Source organism: Erpetoichthys calabaricus, chromosome 10 (genome assembly GCF_900747795.2).
Source record: "Erpetoichthys calabaricus chromosome 10, fErpCal1.3, whole genome shotgun sequence".
Lineage (NCBI taxonomy): Eukaryota > Metazoa > Chordata > Cladistia > Polypteriformes > Polypteridae > Erpetoichthys > Erpetoichthys calabaricus.
The window spans coordinates 36,235,877-36,258,668 of NC_041403.2; the positions used below are offsets into that span (position 1 = coordinate 36,235,877).

Here is a 22,792-nt window from a genome sequence, read left to right on the forward strand (position 1 = left end):
TTCCTCAGAAGGTTTGGACTAATGTCAACCTTGTCCAAACTCCAATACAGGCAAGAATTCCACCCTTCCAGCCCAGCACAGGTGCCCTCAAGTGAAGAAATTGCTTCAAACTCTGCTGTGGCCACTTCCTTACAGCTATGGGTTCTGACTAAGGGCAGCCAAAGCTGGCTAGGTTGAGCTATAGTTTGATGAGAAATGCAGATAGTTTGAGTGTGGTTAATGTTTTTAAAGGAAAGAATTAGGAGTCTTGTCATTGACTTCTTGGATGTGCCTCTTGATTGACCATTGGTGCAAAGTTCTATCCATCAATGTTGTTCATCCTTGATTTATGGTGCTTTGTTTAGGATTTGGGTGTCCAGCTCATGCCTATGGGAGATGTCCCTGTTGATGTTACAAGTTCTGGTATTGGTCATTTTATCAGATAAGGTGCAAAGCTACATTCCAGCAGAGGCCCTGTCAGGGAAACTGAGACTTTTTTAGCTTTCAATAAGAGTGTCTGGGAGCAACTTGCTAAGCCAGGACTTGGATTCCTCCTAGCAAAATTTCAGTCTGTCCTACAACAGGAAGCCAGTAAAGAGACCAAAGTAGAAGACTAGTGAGAGAGTGAAATGAGGAACAGACAACACCATTCTGGAGTAGCTGGAGAGGTCTGATAGAAGTTGAATGAAGCCCTACCAGGAGGGAGTTGCAATATCGCAACCAAGAGAGAACCTGTGCTTAAACAAGGAGATGTATGGCATAATTAGTGAGGAAGGGTCAAAAATTATGAATAAAGAAACAACAGGATTAGATAATTGAAAAAATATATCTGATGAATGAAAGTGAGGAGTCCAGAGTAACACCATGATTCCTGACTATAACTGATGGGGAAAGGGTGACATCTTCAAGAACAATTCTTAGAGAAAAATATGAGGAAGGAGAATCAGAAGGCAATTACAGGATATCTGACTTTCAAAGGTTAAGTTTAATGTGAGGATCATTTATCAATGATGAGAAAGCAGAAAGGCAACTGGAGATCTATGGTTGAAAACTGTGAGCTGCAAATGGGAAATGAGAGAATGATCTGTGCATCATCAGTATGGAGGTGGTATGAGAAACCATGAGATGAAATAACATTGCTTAAGGAATGAAAATAGAGAGAAAAGAGAAATGGACCTATTCCTGATCCTTGAGAAACACCTGTGGAGAGTTTCAATGAAGAGGACAAGGAGCCGGAAAAGGGGAAATGAAAAGATTGGCCAGAAAGTCTAAAGCAGAACTGCTGATTCCAAGTTTATGGACAGAAGAGATAGCCTCTCGCTTAAGTCAAACAACCTAGTCTCTGCATTGATAGAGGAAAGTTTAAAACACCTGCATTACTGTATATAGGACTGACTGAGCAAAACGATGTATAAGTCAATTGCATTGCATGTAAAATTAAATTATCACCACTGTAAGGATAATCAGTATTATTTCAATAATGTCTTACTTTTCCTTCTACATCATCATTTTGATTTTTCATTCAATTTGTCTTCTACAAAATGTTGACTACCCCTGCTGAACTCCATTTTAAGATTATTTTGGACAATTACAGTAAGTGTTTCTCTCGGTGTTTACTATAATTAACATGTTTATATCTTTTTGCCTTCTAATACAGTGCCATGTACTCCCAGCGTTATCAAGGCAGATGCAGGCTGTACAGCTGACAGTGTTGCAGTGTTTTGGGCTGATACCAATGGAGCAGTTACCTACATAAGTACAGCTGAAGGATCTGATGGTGAACAGTCTTTTTGCACCTCTAGTCAGAACAACTGCCACTTGACTGATCTGCCTTGTGGCCAGTCTTATAGCATCTATGTCATCGCATCCGACTCCAAATGCAACAGCTCTAGAAGCAACACTGTCTTGGCTTATACAGGTAAATCAGATAAATGCTAAACAAATTTTAATCAGCTTGCAAAATTAATTTTAGGAATAAGTTTGTGAAACTGTATGTGAAATAAATATTTCATCAGTACTAATGAAATTTTAATTGGTGAATACCAATATTGGCAGGAGTTTGAACACAGACTGGATGTTTGCCCAAAAGGGAATATAAATCCTCCGTGCTTAAATAACTACTTTGTATTCACTCCTTCTGAGTGGAGTTTACTAGTTTGCATTTTCTCAGCTGTCTTTGGAGATGTAGGTATTTCTAATCATACAGGTTTTCATAATACCTGGTAAGTCACTGAATCTAAGGCACTCTAGCCCAAATGAAGGAAATGTAACCAATTGCATTCTGTGTTTTACTTCTAGCCCCATGTCAACCAACATATCCAAATGTATTTGTGGACTGCATAACTAACCAAGTATTAGTGATGTGGGAGCAAAGCCAAGGATCCAGCTCTTACAAGGCAATACTGCAAGGGAGCAACGGCCAGAACCTGACCTGCAACGCGACCCTGGATAACTGTCAGATACAAAACCTGCCCTGTGGCCAGAAATACAATGTCAGTGTAATGGGCCAGGATGGAATTTGTACAAGTCCACCATCAGATAGTGTACTGATATCCTCAGGTTGGTTCTTTCTAATGCCATTCACTTTCTGTACTTATTCACCTGTATAGTGCACTTGATATGGAGTGATTGGTTTGTTGCTAATCAAAAAAGAGATTATCCAGCCTTAGATGATGACCCCTGAACAAATGTCTTTTACTAGCTGATCAGTTTTTATAGTAAACAAAGACAGCCACATTGATCAACAGTTGTAGACATCCAATTCAAAGCTACTGTACATTAGGATCTAGTGAAAGGATTTATTAGACAGATGTGGTATATTTTTCATGCCAAGAGCCTGTGTGAATTCATTTGGAACATTGCTGATTAGCGCCTCAGCCTCTGTCGTGAACTCATTGTGTGACCCCAAGAAAGTCATTTAACCGGACAATGCCCTTTATAAAAATACAATATGTGAACTATTGGGATTTATAAGCAATTAGGATAAAAACATCAACTAAATCAATAAATGTGAATTGATTTTTTAAATACTTTGCTACTATACCCCATTCATTTACTACTGGGGCCATACCACCTGCACTTCAGAAAAGGCAATCCACATAAAAAGAAGCATGTTTGGACTTGGCCAGTACTTGGATGGGAGACCATCTAGGACAGACTTAGACCCAAACTTAGACCTGGGGACCCCATGTGACTGTTTTTGGTCCAACCAGATTCACATTTAACGTATATACTCACGGATAAGTTCTCCCGCGGATAAGTCAGGACTTGATTTTATCGTATAATTTCTGGTATTTTATAATGTTGGTTGTATAAGTCGATTGTGGAAAACTCACGCTATTGGTCCAAGGAATTATGATATGCTCACGCCCACCAGAGAGAGTAACCACAGTGCACACTGCCTTTTTTTCTATGTGAGTGCGGCAATGCACTGTATTAGTGCGCGATCTTAACTTCTCTCTCTCTCTATTGTGCTTACGTGACCACGCCGTAATGGTATCCTTCAATAAGGGCGTGCACAAAAAGGCGAGCTTCAAAAGGGCGACCTCAATTGGGCGCGGGGAATAAAGGCGCGTGTAAATAATCCTATATTCAGTGCATTTCAAGATGTGTTTCCCGTTGATAGTTTTCTCCTTTCTGAATGTGTAGCCTTCGACAACGAGTAGATCTGCACCTCTGTTGCTCTTCACATATTCCAGAGCCATTTGAACTAAATTATCTACGAACGCCTTTATTTGCTGCGCCCAATTGAGGTCGCCCTTTTGAAGCTCGCCTTTTTGTGCGCACCCTTATTGAATAGAGCCCACGGTAATACCTGAATTATTCCAAAGCAACGTTTGCACCGATTTGTGTTTTTTGTATCTCACAACCTCATACTCCTTTATCGTAAGAGCACCCCTTATCTACAATGTAGCGTTCGATCAGAAGAAAATATAAAGCTGGTTTTAAATTAAACGTCATTGAGGTAGCAAAAGAAATTGGTTACTGTGCTGCTGCAACAAAATTCGATGTGTCTGAGAAACTGATGCGAGACTGGAGGAGTCAAGAAATTTAAGTGTCGCATTTTTGAATGGCCTTATAAGTTGGGGTCTGATTTTATAATCGATTTTTCGGGTTTCAAGACCTGACTTATACTCGAGTATATACAGTAATTAGCTGGTCGTTTTTTATCTTCTGCTGTTCAGAAAAGCACATCAGTATGATTTTTACATTTATTAGATACTAGATGAAGTACCTGCTGCTGCCAGGGTATATTTATAGAGTGGGTTAAGGAAAGAAAGCAAAGGTTTATATGTTTTTTACATGGTGACCCCGTTGTTATTGTTAGCTGTCCCATCTGTCATCCACACAGTCTCTTTATGAATGTGTCTCATCTTGTGAGTTGAGAATTCATTCTTTATGTGTCTCAATAGACTATATAACTTTGGTAACTCTTTGCTGCGTTGTAACCATGAATGCCGTCATGTCTGACTCGTCCTTTTAGTTCAAGGTGGACAGTTCATAGTGCTTAAATCGTGAAGAAAATCCAACTTTCTGTTGTGCTTCCACTCTTGATCAAGCCTCACCCCACAACCCGCTGCAAAAGCGCACAAAACCCCTCTTTATATTACTGCAGATAGAAGCAGCATACAGCGTTGTCCGGGTAAGTTACAGTATGTTCAGCTCTGGTCATTTTGTCAAGGAGTGTGGCTTCAGTCTGCCTGGATGTTTCACTTGCTCTGAGCCAGCAGGTGGCACTTGTATGCACTGTAACACACAAGAAAAAAAAATCAACAACCCTGGGACCCCCAAGGTCAGAATTTTGGGTGTGTTGTCTGTATGGTTCTAGAGAACAACTATGTACAATTCGGTCCAGATCAGTTTAGTATTGTATACGGAACAGACAGAAAGACATTAAAGTTTATGTCTACAGATTTAAAAATCGGTCTTTTTTTGCTATAGCTTTAAACATCAATGGGCAGAGTGGTGGCTCTGAGGCTTGGGATCTGTGCCGGCAATCAGAAGTTTGCCAGTTCAAATCTACTCCATTGGGCCCTTGAACAAGGCCCTTAACCTGCAGTTGCTTTGTCCTGGGTATGACGTTAATCTGCACCTGCATCCAGCCCTGCAAGCAGGTCCTCTAACTTGCAAGGAGAACTCAGGGGTTGGTGGTGGGGTGTCACCCATTGCACGGCTATACTTGAGTCCCAATCCGGGTGGTTCATTGTGTGGTGGGTGTAGCAATAAGCTGTAAAAATCACTGCATGCTCCCAACCCCTTTCTCTTTAAACATCTATGTTTTGTTGTTTTTATTATATTTTCCTTTTCTTTGTAGTTTGCTCACTTCATTGTATCCTAATAATGACAACTAAAAACAAGAGGGGCAGACTCCCAAGTAAACAACACTGAATGATGAAAGGCTGCTGCTACTTCAGCGTCAGACCCTTTAGCAAGAAGGTTATTTATGCCAATTGTAACTGGTGAAATGTATTTCACAAAGCTATGCAATTCAGCTGAGAGAGAGAGAGACTAACAGGGAAATGGACAAATAAGAGCTGTAAGTCAGGTTAGGGAGATGGGCAGGAGACATGTGAAGAACACACAAGCAGGTTATTTGAAAAAGTGCTGATGTCTGCTTGACTGATTTGGCTACAAAACCCAGAGTCTGTGATAAATGATGAGAACAGATGAAGGTATTAATAACCAGCCAGTTCTTCTGATACTTGCCCATATCTTACATGAATTCTTTGGATATGTAATTATGTGAGTGTTTATGATGATGAGGATCCAGCACAACGTTAGAAGTGTCTCACTATGCCATCGACATTCATTGCTGGTTGGGACATCTGTGTGTCAGCATTCTCCCACTTGGCTGTGATGTCCCTTTGCTTCTCTCCGGCCTTAATATGTATGTATATAGGATTATGCATTATATTCTGGGAATGAATGTTATCTTTCAAAGCAAGATAAATACATACATCTCTTTTTGTATCATTTTCTCTCTTATAATTATTTTCTCCATGAGTATAAAGGGATTGGCTGCAGCAGACCGCCGTGACCCTGTAGTTAGGATATAGCGGGTTGGATAATGGATGGATGGAGTGCAAAGGAGATGGCATTGGTTCTTGACCAGGGGTGGGCAATGTCGGCCCTGAAGAGCTGCAGTGGCTGCAGATTTTTGTTCCAACCCAGTTTCTTAATGAGAAGTCAATTAATGCTGATGAAAGTGCTCATTTCTTAAGTGACATTTTGATGCTTCATTTTAGTGGTCTCACTTGCTAAGGTTCCCCACCCTTAATTGCTTATTTCAATCTTAAACAGCTGCATTCACTGTTTTAATGGCTCCTTATTAGCAATAAGATGTAAATGACAAAGCAGTCAGCAGTTCACCATCTAGCTCAGGGGTGGGCAAAGTCAGTCCTGAAGGGCAGCAGTGGCTGCAGGTTTTTGTTCCAACCCAGTTGCTTAATTAGAAAACAATCCTTGCCAATAATTTAATTTTATGGCTTGTTAGTGCTTTAGCTCTGCCGTGTCAGGTCAGGTCAGGTCTCATATCTGACATTTTTTTTTTCTTTCTAAGTATACCATCCAAATGATTTGAAGTCTAAAACAGATGAGTAATTCTCAGTCCTTCACTTCTTTCTCTTCACTTTTCTTCCAAGTATTTAATAAAACTAAATAGTGCACCAATAAATACACACAGGTGTAAATGCAAACAAGCTAAATAATAATAATAATTCATTGCATTTATACATCGCTTTTCTCAGTACTCAAAGCGCTATCCACACAGGGAGGAACCGGGAAGCGAACCCACAATCTTCCACAGGCTCCTTACTGCAAAGCAGCAGCAGCACTACCACTGCGCCACCTGAAAATGAATGAAGAAATGTTGGTTTCTTTTGTCTAAGTGCTAATAAGGAGCAATTAAAAACTGAGAATACAGCTGTTTAACCCTAAAATAAGCAATAAGGGTTCAAAATCTTAACAAGCAAGGCCACTAAAATGAAGCAGAAGTGTTACTTGAGCAATAAGGGCTTCTTATTAAGCAACTGGGTTGGAACAAAAACCTGCAGCCACTGTGGCCCTCCAGGACTGACTTTGATCAACCCTGATCTAGCTTGTTTCGATTTACATCTCTGTGTGTTCATCATGCACTGTTTGATTTATTAAAATACTTAATAGAAAATGTGACAGACTGAAAATTATCCGTTTTAGGCTTCAAATCTTTTTGATGATATCCATGGAAAGGAAAAAATCTATGACATAAGAACTTTACATTGCGGACTAACAAGCCGTAAAGTTAAATAAGGTCTGAGATTGGAAAGGATTGGTTTATAATTAAGCAATTGGGTTGGAATGAAAACCTGCAGCCACTGCGACTGTTCACGACTGACATTGCTCACCCCTGGTCTAGTCAATTCTGCATCAAGAAACACCTCCTGTGGAGAAAGAGCGCCCCCTGCTGGATACAGACCCATTAATAAGTAAATAATAATGTAATTAACCAGAACCATCGAAACAATATGAAAATCATGGAAATATTGTTAAAAAGAAAAAAAAACAAGAAAAAAAAATATATAACTGCTTAGTACATTTAAAAAAAATCTAACAAACTTTGTTTTGTAATTTCTACACTGAGTGACAGTTTTTTAGTGGTCTCGATGGACTTCTATTGCTGATAGAATAGTTCCTGGCTTCCTTTGGATCAAGTAGTTTGAATGTTTACTTGAATGTTTCATATTTTTGACATCTCCCTTTAGGACATGTTTCCATATAAGTTGAACAGCATCTTCAGGTTTAAGTAAGTTTCTTGACTTTTTTGTTTTTTCTACAGTTCCATGTGGTCCAGCACACATTGAAGCAGATATTGACTGCTTGACAGGCATTGTAACAGTGCTATGGGATGCCAGTGAGGGAGCTCAAATGTACAGTGCTATAGCAGAATCGGTAAATGGAACCCAGAACATCTGTAATAGCACCGATACAAACTGTATCATGGCTGGGCTTGAGTGTGGACAACCTTACATGATCTCAGTCCGATCGTCATCAGGGAATTGTCAAAGCATGCCAAGTAAAGAAGTGCTCATTCAGCAAGGTGGGTGAATATGGGAGAAAGTATGGACTCAAGCAGAGGGATCCACTTGTAGTTTTATTATTGTCATGTGTATAGAATACAGTTAGAAAGAAAGAAAGAAGCAAATTGTTGAAGCCACACACTTGCCAGTTCCCCAGCTTTCTTTCCAAGTGACATTAAACTCAATAGAACAATCCCATCATAGGAAGTCCTACAGTAATCACAAGATTTCCAGTGTCTGGTCTTAGACGCACGGTCATATGTAGTGGCTCAGTTAGTGATCAGATACGCGCTACAGAAGCACTACTGTGGCTTGCCTTCAGGCAATTAGTGCAATGAAGATGAAGAAATGGGATGCTTTTTTCCAGTTAAAGGATTCAGTGTATTTATTACAAAGGTGTTTATTTTCTCTTTTACTGTCTATAGTTACAAATACAATAGCTGCCTTGACACCCCAAATCTTACATTTTTTTTTATTTGTAATCTTATATTAGCATTATCTTTATCTTTTGTTGCTTGGTTGGCAAACTTTATCTGTTTAAATACATAACAAGCTCTGTTACTGCTTCCCAATAGGATTAACGTCTTATAGCCTTTATCATATTCAGTGAAAGGATTCCTCTGTTTCTTGAACTTTTTTTTTGAAATGACATGTCTATTGAGTTTTCTTTTTTTCTTTTACTTATATGTGAGAACTTCGCTCCCACAGGATTTTGTGTTCACTTTGATTGTCAAAACAGAGAAGCTGTTACAAATGTGGTTTTGCTCTTTGCTCTACTCTTTTAGTGCCATGCATCCCTCAGAAAGTCAAGAGTCAGCCCACGTGTCCTGAGAGCTCCCTCAAATTGAGCTGGGCCTCGAGCGTTGGAGCTTCTTCCTATACAGCTGAAGCATGGGAAGAGGATCATTTGGTCATCTGCAGTTCCACTGAACCATCTTGTGAATTTCAGGACTTGAAATGCGGCTGGACGTATCATATAAATGTTACCGCCAGCGGTGGGAACTGCACAAGTGCACCAAGTTTAGTCCATAGCATCCAAACAGGTAAGCCATGTGTCTCCCACCTTCTGGCATCTCACTGTGAGCAAATGTAAAAATAAACAGATTGCTTTACTTCAGTAGAGGATTTTGCCTCACCCAATGGAATGAAAAATGGCAGATTTTAATCTGAAACAGTGTTTTATGTCAACAGTGAAAGTACTGTTTTGTTTTTCTTCCTATTTACTAGGAAATTAAGTACAGTGTGGACACTGATATTGTTTAAGGCCATTTATTTGTGCCTATCTGCATAGAGCTCCCAAAATATCTGCTGGATCTAATTTCAACAGTCAGACCTCACAACCACCTCTTATTAATTAAATCCATTTTCCATGTAAATGTAACAAATTACGTGAATACCTAAATGAGAACCTAAGTAGTTTTAAGACAAAAAAATGGTATTGTGACATAGTGTTAGACCAGGGATTCTTAAATTTTAATAATTCTCTGAATCCAGACAATAAATATGCATGCAGATTAACCTTAAATAGATAGATAAGGCAGTCACAGAGCCCAGATGAGAATGCAGAACATTTCTTTATCTGCACAGAGTTTTGCACAAATGTCTCAGTCCATGGAGCGAGCATTCAATTAAACAATTCATCTGCTTTTATACTTTATTGAATCACATCACTTTATCTAATACATCAAGTCATCTGACTCTTAATATTCGGAACTTTATAATCTCCTCCAATCAACATGTCAAGTCTCCCATTATTCTGCACACCACTTCATTAAGAGCATATTGATCTTAGCACTCTCTCAGAGGAGGCAGATTCTTGTGTATATCTAGAGCATTACCTCCAGAGAACACTAGAGGGCAGCCTCCCTAACTTGCAGCAGTGGTTTGGAGAATGGAAACTCAGCCATGCAGGGGCCTGTAGCCACCGTCAGAGGGGGGCTGCAGAATTGCTGAGCCCTTGGTTGTGTGATTGTGTGCTTGTGTTCGCATCTGTCTGTGTCGGGGTTTGTGCGATATATGTATATACTTGTAATAAATTCTAAAAGATTATTATATGTTAACTAAAAATTCCATACTGTTACAAAATGTCCTTGCATACCAAGTCACATGCCACATATTAGCAACCATTCTTCCCAACGGCAGCGCTTGATGACATTGTGTGCGACTGGACAAAAAAATTAAACAGAAAAAAAAATCTACAACTGTCTTTTAATTGCTGACATCAATGAGTGAACATAGGAGTATTCTTTAGATCAGGGGTCTCCAAACTTTTTTCCCCTGAGGGCTACTTTTGCAAAATGAAAATGACCAAGAGCTACTCATGTTTTCTAACGTTTATTCTCATAGCTTATTTCAACCCAAACAAACTGAATAAGCTTGTTTTGCCTGAACATTTACAAAATGTTCGTGTCCACAACTCACATTTAAAACATCACAAAAAATATTTAGCTCACCTGCAAGTGCATTGTGTATGTCTGTATGTATTGTCTAGTCAAGCAGTGTTTCCCAAACTCAGTCCTGGTGAACCCCTCTGGCTGCAGGTTTTTGTTCCAACCAGCTTCTGTTTTTAATTGGACTCCTGGGCTAATTAAGTGATGTATTATTTCCCAAGCTCTGTGTTTAGGGAACAATATAGAAATTAGAAAACTAAGTTTGGCAAAACAAAAAAAAAAATTAAAATGTACCAAGCAGTTATATAGGAATAATGTATTTTTTTTCTTTTTAACAGTATTTTCATCTTGATTTTCATTCTACTTTTCTAGGCCTTCTAATTGTTTAATTAGTCCATTATTTACTCATTAGTGGGTCGGTTGCTAAAGTACTTGCAGCCTTTGATTATTTAGTGTTGTTTGCCAGCGTGTCTGCTCTGCTTGTTTTAAATTGTCATTATTAAGATACAACAAAGGGGGAAAAACTGCACAGAGAAAGGGCAAAATATAATGAAATCAACAAAAGAGAGTTAAGCATTTATATCACTATCAAAAGCAGAAATATTTCTAAATATCTAATAAATGTAAAAATCATGCTGCTTTTCTGAATGTCAAATAAAAGAAAAAAAATACCAGCTAATTAAATGAGATCAGTGCTATCAGGTGTTGTCACTGATTAGGAATCTGGTTGGAACAAAAACCTGCAGCCACAGGGGTTCACCAGGGCCGAGTTTGGGAAACACTGGTCTAGTGTATCTCACGCTATTGAATTAAAACATGAATGCTGTCATAACAAAACAAGGCAATTACAAATACACAGATATTCCTTATTCATTTGTCATTTTGTTCCATGTCAATGTTTCACTTCACAAGAGTCCTCACAGGTCCAGTTGCATGTGTGATATGTTTTTTAGTTAGTCAGATGACTGGCACTGCATGGAGTCAACAAGAGAGGTGTATGGTGGAGTGGAGCCACTTAGGTTCACTCTTATGGAGTCGTTTAAATGTTCATCTGTCAGACTTGTTCTGAACTTTGATTTCATGACATTCATGTCAGACTCACAGAGGTATGGAGACCCAAACAAAGCAGACATTTTCAGAGCTGCTTGGTGAAGATTCTTAGAGTTATCTGGCTCTACTAAGCTCCAGAAATGCTGAGAATGCTGTTGAGACTTTAACTGCACGTTATTTTGATTTTTTGGAAAGATCGCCCACCCCTAATGTGACTAATCAAGTTTTCAAATTTATGTAGGATTCATTAACCCTTTGGCGAACTACTTGGAAAGGGGTTGCGAGCTACCGACGTGTTGGAGACCCCTGCTTTAGACAATAAAAAACATAAAGGTCAATACATCACATTCTCAATCACTTTTATTCACCATTACCAGTATTTGTATGGATCACCAGTTATTTATATGGGAATTTACCTTGGAGCTGCTTACAACAGAACACAATATCACATATACAGTAAATAACATAAATAACATGAGTTAAGCAACACACAATATCAACAGTTGCAGAGTAGTTCAGTTATAAAGAAGATGTGCAAATGAAAGCGCATGTGTGTATAGCGTGTACAGTATATACATAGACACACATACTTGTATATATACTGTATACACACACACATACACACTTTATTTCACATATGAAAGAACACACATAAGTGAGGAAGACAGGCTAAATTACTGGTTTGTGAGAGCTATGTCTGTGGGAAAGAAGCCATTTAGTTGTCGATGACTTTTAGTTTTAATTGACCTAATGTATTTACCAGAAGGGTGTTTTTGGGCTGCGGTGGGCTTTTAGAAAAGAAGGACATGGCTATGGAGCAACTCACAGGATCACATCTATTTTGTAGCAAAACCATGGATCCTCCATAAGATTGCCAGCCAGAAAAAAGAAAACAACAATAAATGAAAATTCAGTCACCTGTAGATCCAGTCCAGTAATCTAGAAACGTTGTGAAGAATGCAGGGTGAGCATGTTAGACCTAAAAAACAAACAATTTCAGATATGATCTCTCATGGGTTGACAAATCTCACCTCCATACTCTACAAACATTGGTTACAGAGAGACGATGCCTCATAATCAAGTTGGAGCTAGGCCTCATTCCTATACATTCCTATATATTTTCCATGAATAGAAAACTGTGTCAAAGACCTTTAAAGGGGTTCACTTAAGAACAGTTGCCATGAGCAATCACGATATACTGCAGCTTTACTTGTTATTTCAAACTGAATGCCTAATATTTTTCCTACAGCCGTATCTGAATATCTTCTGTACTTCATATGTTGATATGTGGTAAGAAGTGCAAATTTGTGCTCTGAGGGGTTCATGTTTAGATCTTTGTAAAAAAGAGGAACGGTCTTAATATTGATTCTAAAAATATAAGCCTGCCTAGGGGTAATTTGGTCAAAAAGCTCTCTGCTTATGTTGTCTTACATTGGACAAATCCACCATGTTGAATGTTTCTACTTTACTGACACTCCTTCTGGAGTATAACGCTTTTGTTTGTATTTCAAGCCCCATGTCCTCCCAAGAAAGTAACAAGCCAGATTGATTATACAACGAACATTGTGACTCTGGAGTGGGAGCCCGGCCGACATGCAAATACCTACACTGCCACCGCCATAGGAAATTATGGGCATGTGACATCTTGTCAATCCACAAACTCAAGTTGCCAATTTAAAGATCTGAGGTGTGGTGAAAAATACAATTTCAGCATGACAGCCACTGACGGAAACTGTGACAGCATTCAGGTGATGGTCCCAGAACAAGAAACAGGTACTCCTTTTTTGTTGCATATTTTTCATTTATAAAGTGGGATTGGAGTGAGATCAGAAAGAGGTCTCATGATACTCGTGGCAATTTCATTTCACTTTTAAAAAGGCAGTATGACAAGAGGTAATGAATAGAGGATACTAATGATAGCTGATGGTAGACAGGCAGAAGGCATTAATACCATTTTTGCTGACAGCAACAGAATTTTGTTACAAAAGGAAACAGGAAATGAACTGTAACTCATCCAACTCAACATATGGCCAGCAGCCATACCACCTGCATTTCAGAACAGTTAATCCACCTTTGAAAGCTAAGTATTTTCATACCATATAGGAAAAGCTTGGGATGCTACTGGAGGAGGTGTTGGTGAAACCAGCAGGGGGCGCTTACCCTGTGGTCTGTGTGAGGCTCCCAATGCGCCCCAGTTCAGTTATGGTGAGCTTGTAACGGCCAACCCCTTTACCCAGACCGGCAACTACACTACCAAAACTATTGCCTTGGCTAACCTGAGTCTTCTCAAGATAATAACAAGCCATACTCCTTACAAATAGTCCTTTTTCTCCTAAACGCCGAAATAACAGGCGCTACAAGTCAGCAATGTAAAGTCAAGTGCAGATATATTGACAGTGGATAAATATATACACACACAATGACAGACAAATACTTAATACTATATATGTGCACACAATTCACCACTATCCCAAAGACACCAGTGAATGATTTATAATATATATATAGTGAGAGATAGAGGGCACTGTCGTCCTCTTGAACCCTCAGACTTGATTCCAGACACCAGGTAAAAGTCCAAATATAATTTATTTGAACAATAAACAGTGCACAAAGCACCCTCCTCTCCACAATACTCATATAATAAACAATAACTACTAAACAATACACTAATCACAATCCTCCACTCCCAGACACGTTGCCACCCTTCCACCCAGCTCAGCTCGCCGCTCTGGTCTCTCACAGTCCTTTATATAGTCCGTGACCCGGAAGTGTTTCTCTGTCTCTGTCCATGTGATTGTGAACACTTCCAGGTCAGATAAAAGCTTCTTTTCTTCAACCTGGAAGTGTGTCATTCACTCTGTCTCCGTGACTAAGACGTACTTCCGGGTTATTGGTGAAACCAAAGTCTCTGGGCCTTCCTGCAGTGTCCCCTGGAGGTTCCCATGATATCCAGCAGGGCTGTGATGAAAAACTCCACTGTCCATGATGCCCTGCTGGAACTCAGGGCACCTCTATGTTGCAGGCAGGGCTCCACCTGGTGGCCTGGGGGTATTGGCCGGGATAAAAGGCCAACCATGTCCCACAATATATATATACGAGGTTCAATTCCCCGAGAGAGGGGTGCAGTGAGTGTGTACACCTGATGAGCCCAGAATTAGGGCGAAACTCGTGTCGCGTACTCTTTGCATTATTTGACATATATATAAATTATTTATATGAACACACAAATAAATAATAATAACATTTGCAAAAACTCTCCCTTGCCCCTAAGCATCATCCATCCATTACCCAACCTGCTGTATCCTAACTACAGGGTCATGGGGTCTGTAGGTGCCAATCCCAGCCAACACAGGGCACAAGGCAGGAAACAACCCCCAGGCAGGGCGCCAGCCCACCGCAGGACACACTCACACACCAAGCACACACTAGGGACAATGTAGGATCACCAATCCACCTAACCTGCATATCTTTTGGCTGTGGGAGGAAACCCATGCAGACACGGGGAGAACATGCAAACTCCACGCAGGGAGGACCTGGGAAGTGAACCCGGGTCTCCTAACTGTGAGGCAGAAGCGCTACCCACTGCGCCACCATGCCGCCCTGCCCTAAACAATAAATAAATAAACATGGAACACAAACACAGATTAATGATAAATGGCAGTAAAAATGTATCTGGTAAATGAGTCCAAAGCTAATAAAGTCTGGCAGTGATTGAATATTGGTTGAAGTGATATTTTGCTTCTTCCCGAAATAATAATAATAATTCATTATATTTATATAGCGCTTTTCTCAGTACTCAAAGCGCTATCCACACAGGGAGGAACCAGGAAGTGAACCCACAATCTTCCACAGTCTCCTTATGGCAAAGCAGCAGCACTACCACTGCGCCACCTGTGAGGAAATACACAATGACCTCAGTGTGAATGTCCTTGGCAATGGCTGGTATGAATCCAAACCCCGGGGTTTCTCTGCACTGGTTGTCATGATGATGATCCGGATACTGAAAAAGCAAGCAGTGGAATTGTACAATGAACTGAAATGATGAGTTGGAAAATGAATGCGTAAATCGTTGCCTTCCTCTCTCCTTGCCTCTCTCTTCTTTTTCGCTCCTGTCGTTTAAAAATGAATGTCCCGGATGTCAATGGTTGATTAAACAGGAAATTCCCGTCTCAGGGTTGCGGTCTCCCTTCATCGTACATTCCCCGTTTTGACTTACAGGGACAACATTTACTTATGCACAATTACCTGATAGTAAACGGGATGACAAAAACAAAATGCAACTCAGCACAGACAAAAAAAAAAATACCTATTATTATGTAGCCCCGCTACAAGCTATGCTGTAAAAATGGTGCCATCCTTCAGATGAGACACACAAGCCGACTCTCTGTGGTCATATAAAGATCCCTGGCATCCTTTTGTAATGAGTAGGGTGTTAACTCATGTCCAGGATAAATTGTCGACCATGGTCTGGTCATTCTGGCCCCTTCATTATTCCATGTCTGTAATTGGCTACCCTTCTCTCTCCTTCCTTCACCACTTAATACCTAATGTGCGGTGAGCATACTGGTGCAAAATGGCTGTCTTTGCATCATCCAGGTGGATGTTGCACATTTGTTGTGGCTGAAGTTGCTCCCCCATCTCTATGTAAAGCACTTTGAGGAATGAAAAAAACACTATATAAGTGTAATGTCTGCTTCTTCATCATCTTTATTTTTTAAAGCTCTAACCGGTAAGATAAAAAACTAAACCACAGCTTAATACATATGTATATCACAAACCTAGCCAATTATAAAGAGTAGGAATTCGAAAATTGTAAAACACACACATAATCAGAGCCAAAATGTTAATCATAAATCATAGTCAAAAAGAACAGCTGGAATTTGATAACCAGAAATATTTTGAAACAACAAAGGAATAAATGTGCACAATACAACCTTCATACTCTTGACCCTGATACTGTATGTTTCATGATGCACACTCCTGGTTGATTTTGCCTAACAACCGTCCACAAATACTCTTCAAAGTGGTGGCCACCAAAAGAAAACAATGTGGCATCACCAGAGAACGCTACTTACTTCTAACGTCATTAAAAAATGTATCAAGGTCCTCTAAAATAGGCTCTAAATAATTTTAGAGGTCAAGGAGAATATATAAAAAATGAGAAACAAGAGCCCAGTCATGACACCATTATATACAGTTTTCATGAAGAAATCATGAGTATTGTACGACACTCAGAGGGTACTGGCTCCCTGTGATAGAGACCATTACATAGCTGTGCCTCCACAGTTTGCTATAGTTTCAACACTGAATACTACTACCTTTTTTTTTTTCCATCGTGGACCCTCCTTACTCCCCCCACTCCATCCCATCCAACCATCTTTGACTGAATGTTGCTTGTATCAAAGCTTCAACGGTGATTGCGCAACACCAAGTCTCACCTGCTCTTCCATAGACTGTCAGGGTATCGTGATGATTGACATTTCACCCTACCGGCACCTTTTCTTAGCACACCACTGAGTACCGGAACCTCTTCACAAATCTTCATTGAGTGTTTTTGATTGATTGTCATTACAATGTCATAAAAAGAGAATTTCTCATGAATATTATGCTAAGTCCTGGAGCATATGTCTACATACATGCTTTGATCTGTGGTGCTTTTAGTTGAGTTCTCCTTTAATGTTTGTACGGCAGCCATGTGCTCCCATGACAGATTGTACCACCAAAAGCCAACAAGGTAGCATGTAAAGTATGAAGGTGACTTCTAGACACTAGTTTGTGGGGGACATACAAGGAAGAATTTCACTGCACTGTGTACACATGACAATAAACTTGATCTTGGACGAGAACAAATCACCTAATCCTCTACAGAAACATAGCTGGTTGCCCCAAGCAGAGTCTGGACAACTGCACACTCTAAAGGTGCACTAGTGGTGAAAGTAAGTAAAGGTGAATGGAGAAGAGGCTGCTATTGTACATAAAGTATAGTCCCTCTCTACTAATTATATATCTATTTTTACAGTATGTAAGCCTGTAATGATTTATTTTTTGTTATGTATTCATCATTTAGACACCTAGTAAAGTATATTCAGCTACATTCTGTGTATGAAAATGTTGTCGTTGTTACTTTGGAGGGCAAGTGGGCTAGCTGCCCTGCTTACTACAATTGGGCACCATTTGTGAGATTTAGTTTGTTTCTTTTTTGTGCTTGACTTGCCCTATCATGTCAATGTGAGGGGTGAGCAACACAACTGAAAAACATGATCGATTATTAGCTGTCTGGATCGGAGCATTTTAAGAGACCTCAATAGCAGGTTTATGTTGGTCATAATGTCAAAATCCGTGAGGTTCACAAGCAAGCTCCAAACACTTGCAGTCTAACACAGGATGGGAGGCTACACTCCCAAATAAAAATTGTTCATACTGCTTGTAAACCCAAAAATAAGTTTACACCTTCTACTAGTGGACTGAATTCTTAAAGAAACCCCGGGGCCTGCATGCTTAGCAAATACTGAAACTCACTACTGTTTTTGTACCTGAAAGGGATTCATAGAAATGCACTTTTCGAAAGCCACACTTATTGCTAATAAATGATTTGTTTCCTCCCAGCTCCATGTATTCCACAAAACATGGTAATCATCTTGGACTGCGACACCAACATCGCGTTGGCTACTTGGGATAGAAGTAAAGGGGCACTGGGCTACACCGCAGTGGTACAGGATGTCAATGGGAAAATGTACGCGTGGAACACGACGGACACCAGCTGCTCAATGGCACACTTACAGTGTGGACTCCAGCACAGCATCACCGTGAAAGCACTAAGTGCCAAAAGCAACAGTGCCAACAGCAATGTCACGATTTTTCAGACCGGTGAGTTGATGATTACTTAGTGTTATTTAATCATTGAATCAATCAAATATATTTTTTATAATGCATATTTAAACATAACAAAAGTTGAAGTGATCTACATAAACTAAGAATAAAACTACTTCAAATTAAAATACAAAAACCAAGAATAAACTTCAAATTAAATAAATGTATTTATATATATATATATTGTAACCACAAGGCGGTGCTACCGAGCCCCAAACATCAGACACAATTTCACCCAACATAACTCTGGGTTCAAATAAAGGACTTTTACTTGTTGTTAACAACATTCAGCAATGAACTCAGCCAATAAACACACTAATAATAAGATTCTTTTTCTTCCTTCCACCCTTCTGGTGATTGTTGCCTGCTGCCTCCTGACTCTGACTCCCCGAAGTGAGGCTGCAGGCTTCTTTTAAATCGGACCCAGCACTGCTTCCAGTGTCATGGTATTGATCATCCAGAGCACTTATGGGTCATGTGGTAACCAGGAGTGTCCCTCTCTGGCAGCACCCCCAAGGACCCCGACAGGGCTGCACTTCCGGGCTTCAACTGCCATGCCACCCTGCAGGTGTCCTAATTGGGTTCAGCCCAGAGGAACACTGCAACCTGCTGTGTGGAGGATCACCTACTCAAGGAAGAAGAAGGCGTTCCGGTTGAGTTCTCACTCCGTCCTTCGGCTGGAATGCCTGTCCTTCCTCCATAGCACTTATGTATTTATATATATATATGTGTATTTGTGTGTGTGTGTGTGTATATATATATACCCTCCCTTCCTTATTTGCTATTCGTTGCTTTGGATTCCTGTAAGTCTAATCATTTTCCTCTGATGATGATTCCTGATAGGAGCTGAAAGCTAGGAATAAAAAACTATTTTAAGATATGTGATTCCGTTTTCTCCCTTTATGGTTTGTGATGGAAACCAGGGTGTCAACGGCTTAAACCTCCAACACAAACACACAAAGTGTCCCGGGTGCAAATAAAGGATGCTTTATTCACCCGTATTTCCTGCACATTACCACAAAGTAGCACAAAAGCACAGGTCTCTCTCTCCAATACACAAACATCTCTCTCCATCCAACACTTACAACCGCACTGCCCTCTTCCAGTTGAGTGTCGCCTTTCTTTCTCCCAGGTCTGACTCACCTAGATAAGGGAGTGCAGTCCCTTTTATTGAGGACCCAGGAGTACTTTCGGTGCCAGGGCCACTGCCCAATGCAAGTACTTCCAGGTCATACGGAAGTCCCATTTTAGGTGACGCATCTCCCTGAAGCACCTCCTTGCGGCACCCAGGGGCTCCAGAAGGGCTGGAAAAATCTTGCACCCTTGTCAGTACACTACCCTGCTTGCCAACAGTTTATATCTGGGTATTGTGATGTCTGTGCAGAAGCGGATGTGGGGGGTTGTAGGAGGAAAAAGGAAGTATTGGTTATTGGTGTGGATGTTAATAAAGAAAAGATAGTTAAGCATTACACGTGTGTGAACCGCTATTTCTGATACAACAGGTACACTGTCTCAGAGTGTACTGAAATGATTCTTCCAGATTGACTGGAAATATTAAAAGGCCCTGATGTGTTTTGGATCCCTTTGTGGACAGAGATGCCACCCTGTATCCATTACCAGCCATTCTGCAAGACCAGTTGAAAAGAGAATAGATAGAACAGGCTGAATTTTCTAGGCACCCCCTTCATTTACCTACTCTTTGTACATTAGGGTAGTCTTGGACTGGAGTTTATCCCAGCAATAACAAGCACAAGGCATAATTCAACCTGGATTGGACAGCAGTTGATCACAGGGTACATTCACACATTTAAGAATGATTTGGAGTTGCCACTCAAAATAGCAGGAGGTCTTTGGAATTACACAGAGAAATCTTCTCTGGAGGAAACCCATGTAAAGAACACTGGGAACAAATGTACCCAAAAACAGACCTTAACAAATCTAAGGAACAGAGCACTGAGTAGTTCTACTCACCCATTACTTTTAAGACCAGACTACTTCAGATGTTAACTTCTGCAAAATGAATATTCTGCAGAGATGGAAGAAACAGAACACTGCTTCCCTACAGTACTAGTGACCCATGTCTGCTTGAGTACACTGCCTTTCTAAAATAATGTTGGATATGGAGAGTGCAATTAATGAAATTAATAAATGATTGAGATGCTGCGGTGGGCTGGCGCCCTGCCTGGGGTTTGTTTCCTGCCTTGCACCCTGTGTTGGCTGGGATTGGCTCCAGCAGACCCCCGTGACCCCGTAGTTAGGATACAGAGGGTTGGATAATGGATGGATGGATGATTGAAATGTCATGTATTTAAAAGTTAAATTACAAAAATTGTAGCTCAATCAGATCCATCTTAATCCACCTTATAAACCTTGTTAGATGACAACAGCTTTTTCATCACTTTCCAAAACAGAAGTTCTTATGTGTGTTTGGGGGTTGCTGTTTGTTATATTATATTTAAGGTTTAGTGTCCTGACATGGCGTAAAACTAGGAGATGCATGTAAAGGCAGCAAAAAAAAGGATCAAAGCTGGGATATCAAAAATACCAATCGCCTAAGCTTCAAGGAACAAGCAACTGCAAGAAAATTATCAAAGGGTTTTCAAAGTGTTTTTGGTATCTGCAGATCAGATAATGAAGAGAATCCCCCAGCCAACCTTTTATGTTGCTGTCCCGAAAACAAATAGGTCACAGCAACTGTGGCCTTGCATTTAGGAACATGGGATGTAGACCTAACAACAGGTGCTCAAAATGGAACAGTTTGAAGGACCTAAATGGTGTCCAAGGCATTACAATAACAACAACAAAAAAAAACCAAAATAACACCTAAACCATTAGGAAAATTGAGCAATTAATGACAGGAGTGGAATACTTGACCTTAAAAACGTCCGGTTCAAGTACAAGAAAGTACCATTTACACTCCAAATGAGCCAAGAAATCATCAAACACTTGTAAAGTCCTACTTTCCCCTTTGGGACAAAAAAATTATCTATCTATCTATCTATCTATCTATCTATCTATCTATCTATCTATCTATCTATCTATCTATCTATCTATCTATCTATCTATCTATCTATCTATCTATCTATCTATCTATCTATCTATCTATCTATCTATCTATCTATCTATCTATCCAGATGTTTGGACATGTTTGTAATAGGTCATTTATGATTGCATAGTAAAATGAGTTGCGTTTGCCCAAGTGCAAATTCTGTAGCGAGTGATGCGCTGCCTATTATTTAGCAAACTATTTATGGTGGTAGAATGTGATCTGAGATGTAGGCTATAAACATTGCTGTTGACGCGTCACAGAGAGCTAATATGTATTCCCCACAGCACCACCACCCCTCACAATGTGTGAAACAATCAGGCTGAAATGACTGAGATGCAAAGACATACAGTATAAGAAAGGGTTAGCCAGTTTGAGGTGAAAGCACTGCAGCTCTAGTTGGAAAAGCAGAAATGAAAATAACAGGTGAGCCACAAGTACGTGATGATTTTCATAGTGTTGTTATTAAGCTATTAAAAATAGCTGGATGGATTTGTTTGAGGCTGATCAAGAGAGGAGAGTTAGTCAAAACAAAACAAAAGTCAAAATCAGGAGATTCAAAGACCCTAGTACTGATGTCAAAATATGAATCAAAAATCTTAGTCAAGAAAACAAGCGAGAGCCTTAATCAAAAAACTATTTGAAATGTCAATAAGTTTTGAGCAAAAAGAATGTAAAGATTAGAAATATCTACAAACTCAGACGAGGCAGTGCATTGAAGGCTGACCTTTTAATACATCATGGAGTTTGCATAAAGGTTGTGACCTCTGTAACTCCACCCCTGGTAACTACATTGGTGTTAGCAACTGGTAAACAAAAATGGCAACAGTCATAACACAAACTAAAACGTAACTGAAATGGCTGGAATTAAATTTGAAAAACCTAAACTAATTAATGGTTATAGCCAGGAATATACCTAAAAAGTGGATTTCTTGACTAAATTAAAAAAAAAACAAAATTAGGGTTAGCCATTCATCAAAATACATGAAAGGTAACTAGAAAAATAAAATCATGATATACTTCATAACAGTGGTGGAAGTGGTGAGTCAGTATGGTGCGGATATATGTATAATTTTGTGGCCACGTTGTATGCTAAATGCAGTTTCAGTGGTTGTTACCTCATCGTATTGAGGCAGCATACTTTAATTCTAAACACAAATGCAAGAAGATTTTGTAACATAGATTCTACAATGGATTTAGGAAGTATTCAGACCCCTTCACTTTTTTCACATTTTGATCATTTGCAGCCTTGTGCTAAAATCATTTAGTTAATTTTTTTCTCCACATCAAGCAAAACTGGGGCCTGAGTTGCCACGAAAGCTTGCATATTGTAATCTTTTTAATTAACCAATAAAAGGTGTCATTTTGGTTGACTTCTCACTATACCCCAGAATCAAAAAGTG

General features: G+C 39.8%; 1 protein-coding gene across 1 annotated transcript in view; it reads left to right on the forward strand.

Moving 5' to 3' along the window:
* The window catches only part of LOC127529454 (fibronectin type III domain-containing protein 7-like), a 59,857-nt gene that overhangs the window by 11,905 nt on the left and 25,160 nt on the right, over nt 1-22,792 (forward strand). Inside the window, exons 4-9 of the mRNA XM_051933093.1 lie at nt 1,637-1,897; nt 2,278-2,538; nt 7,793-8,053; nt 8,819-9,076; nt 12,986-13,246; nt 18,080-18,340. Coding sequence (XP_051789053.1) covers nt 1,637-1,897; nt 2,278-2,538; nt 7,793-8,053; nt 8,819-9,076; nt 12,986-13,246; nt 18,080-18,340 — 1,563 coding nt within the window. The remainder of the gene's footprint in view (nt 1-1,636; nt 1,898-2,277; nt 2,539-7,792; nt 8,054-8,818; nt 9,077-12,985; nt 13,247-18,079; nt 18,341-22,792) is intronic.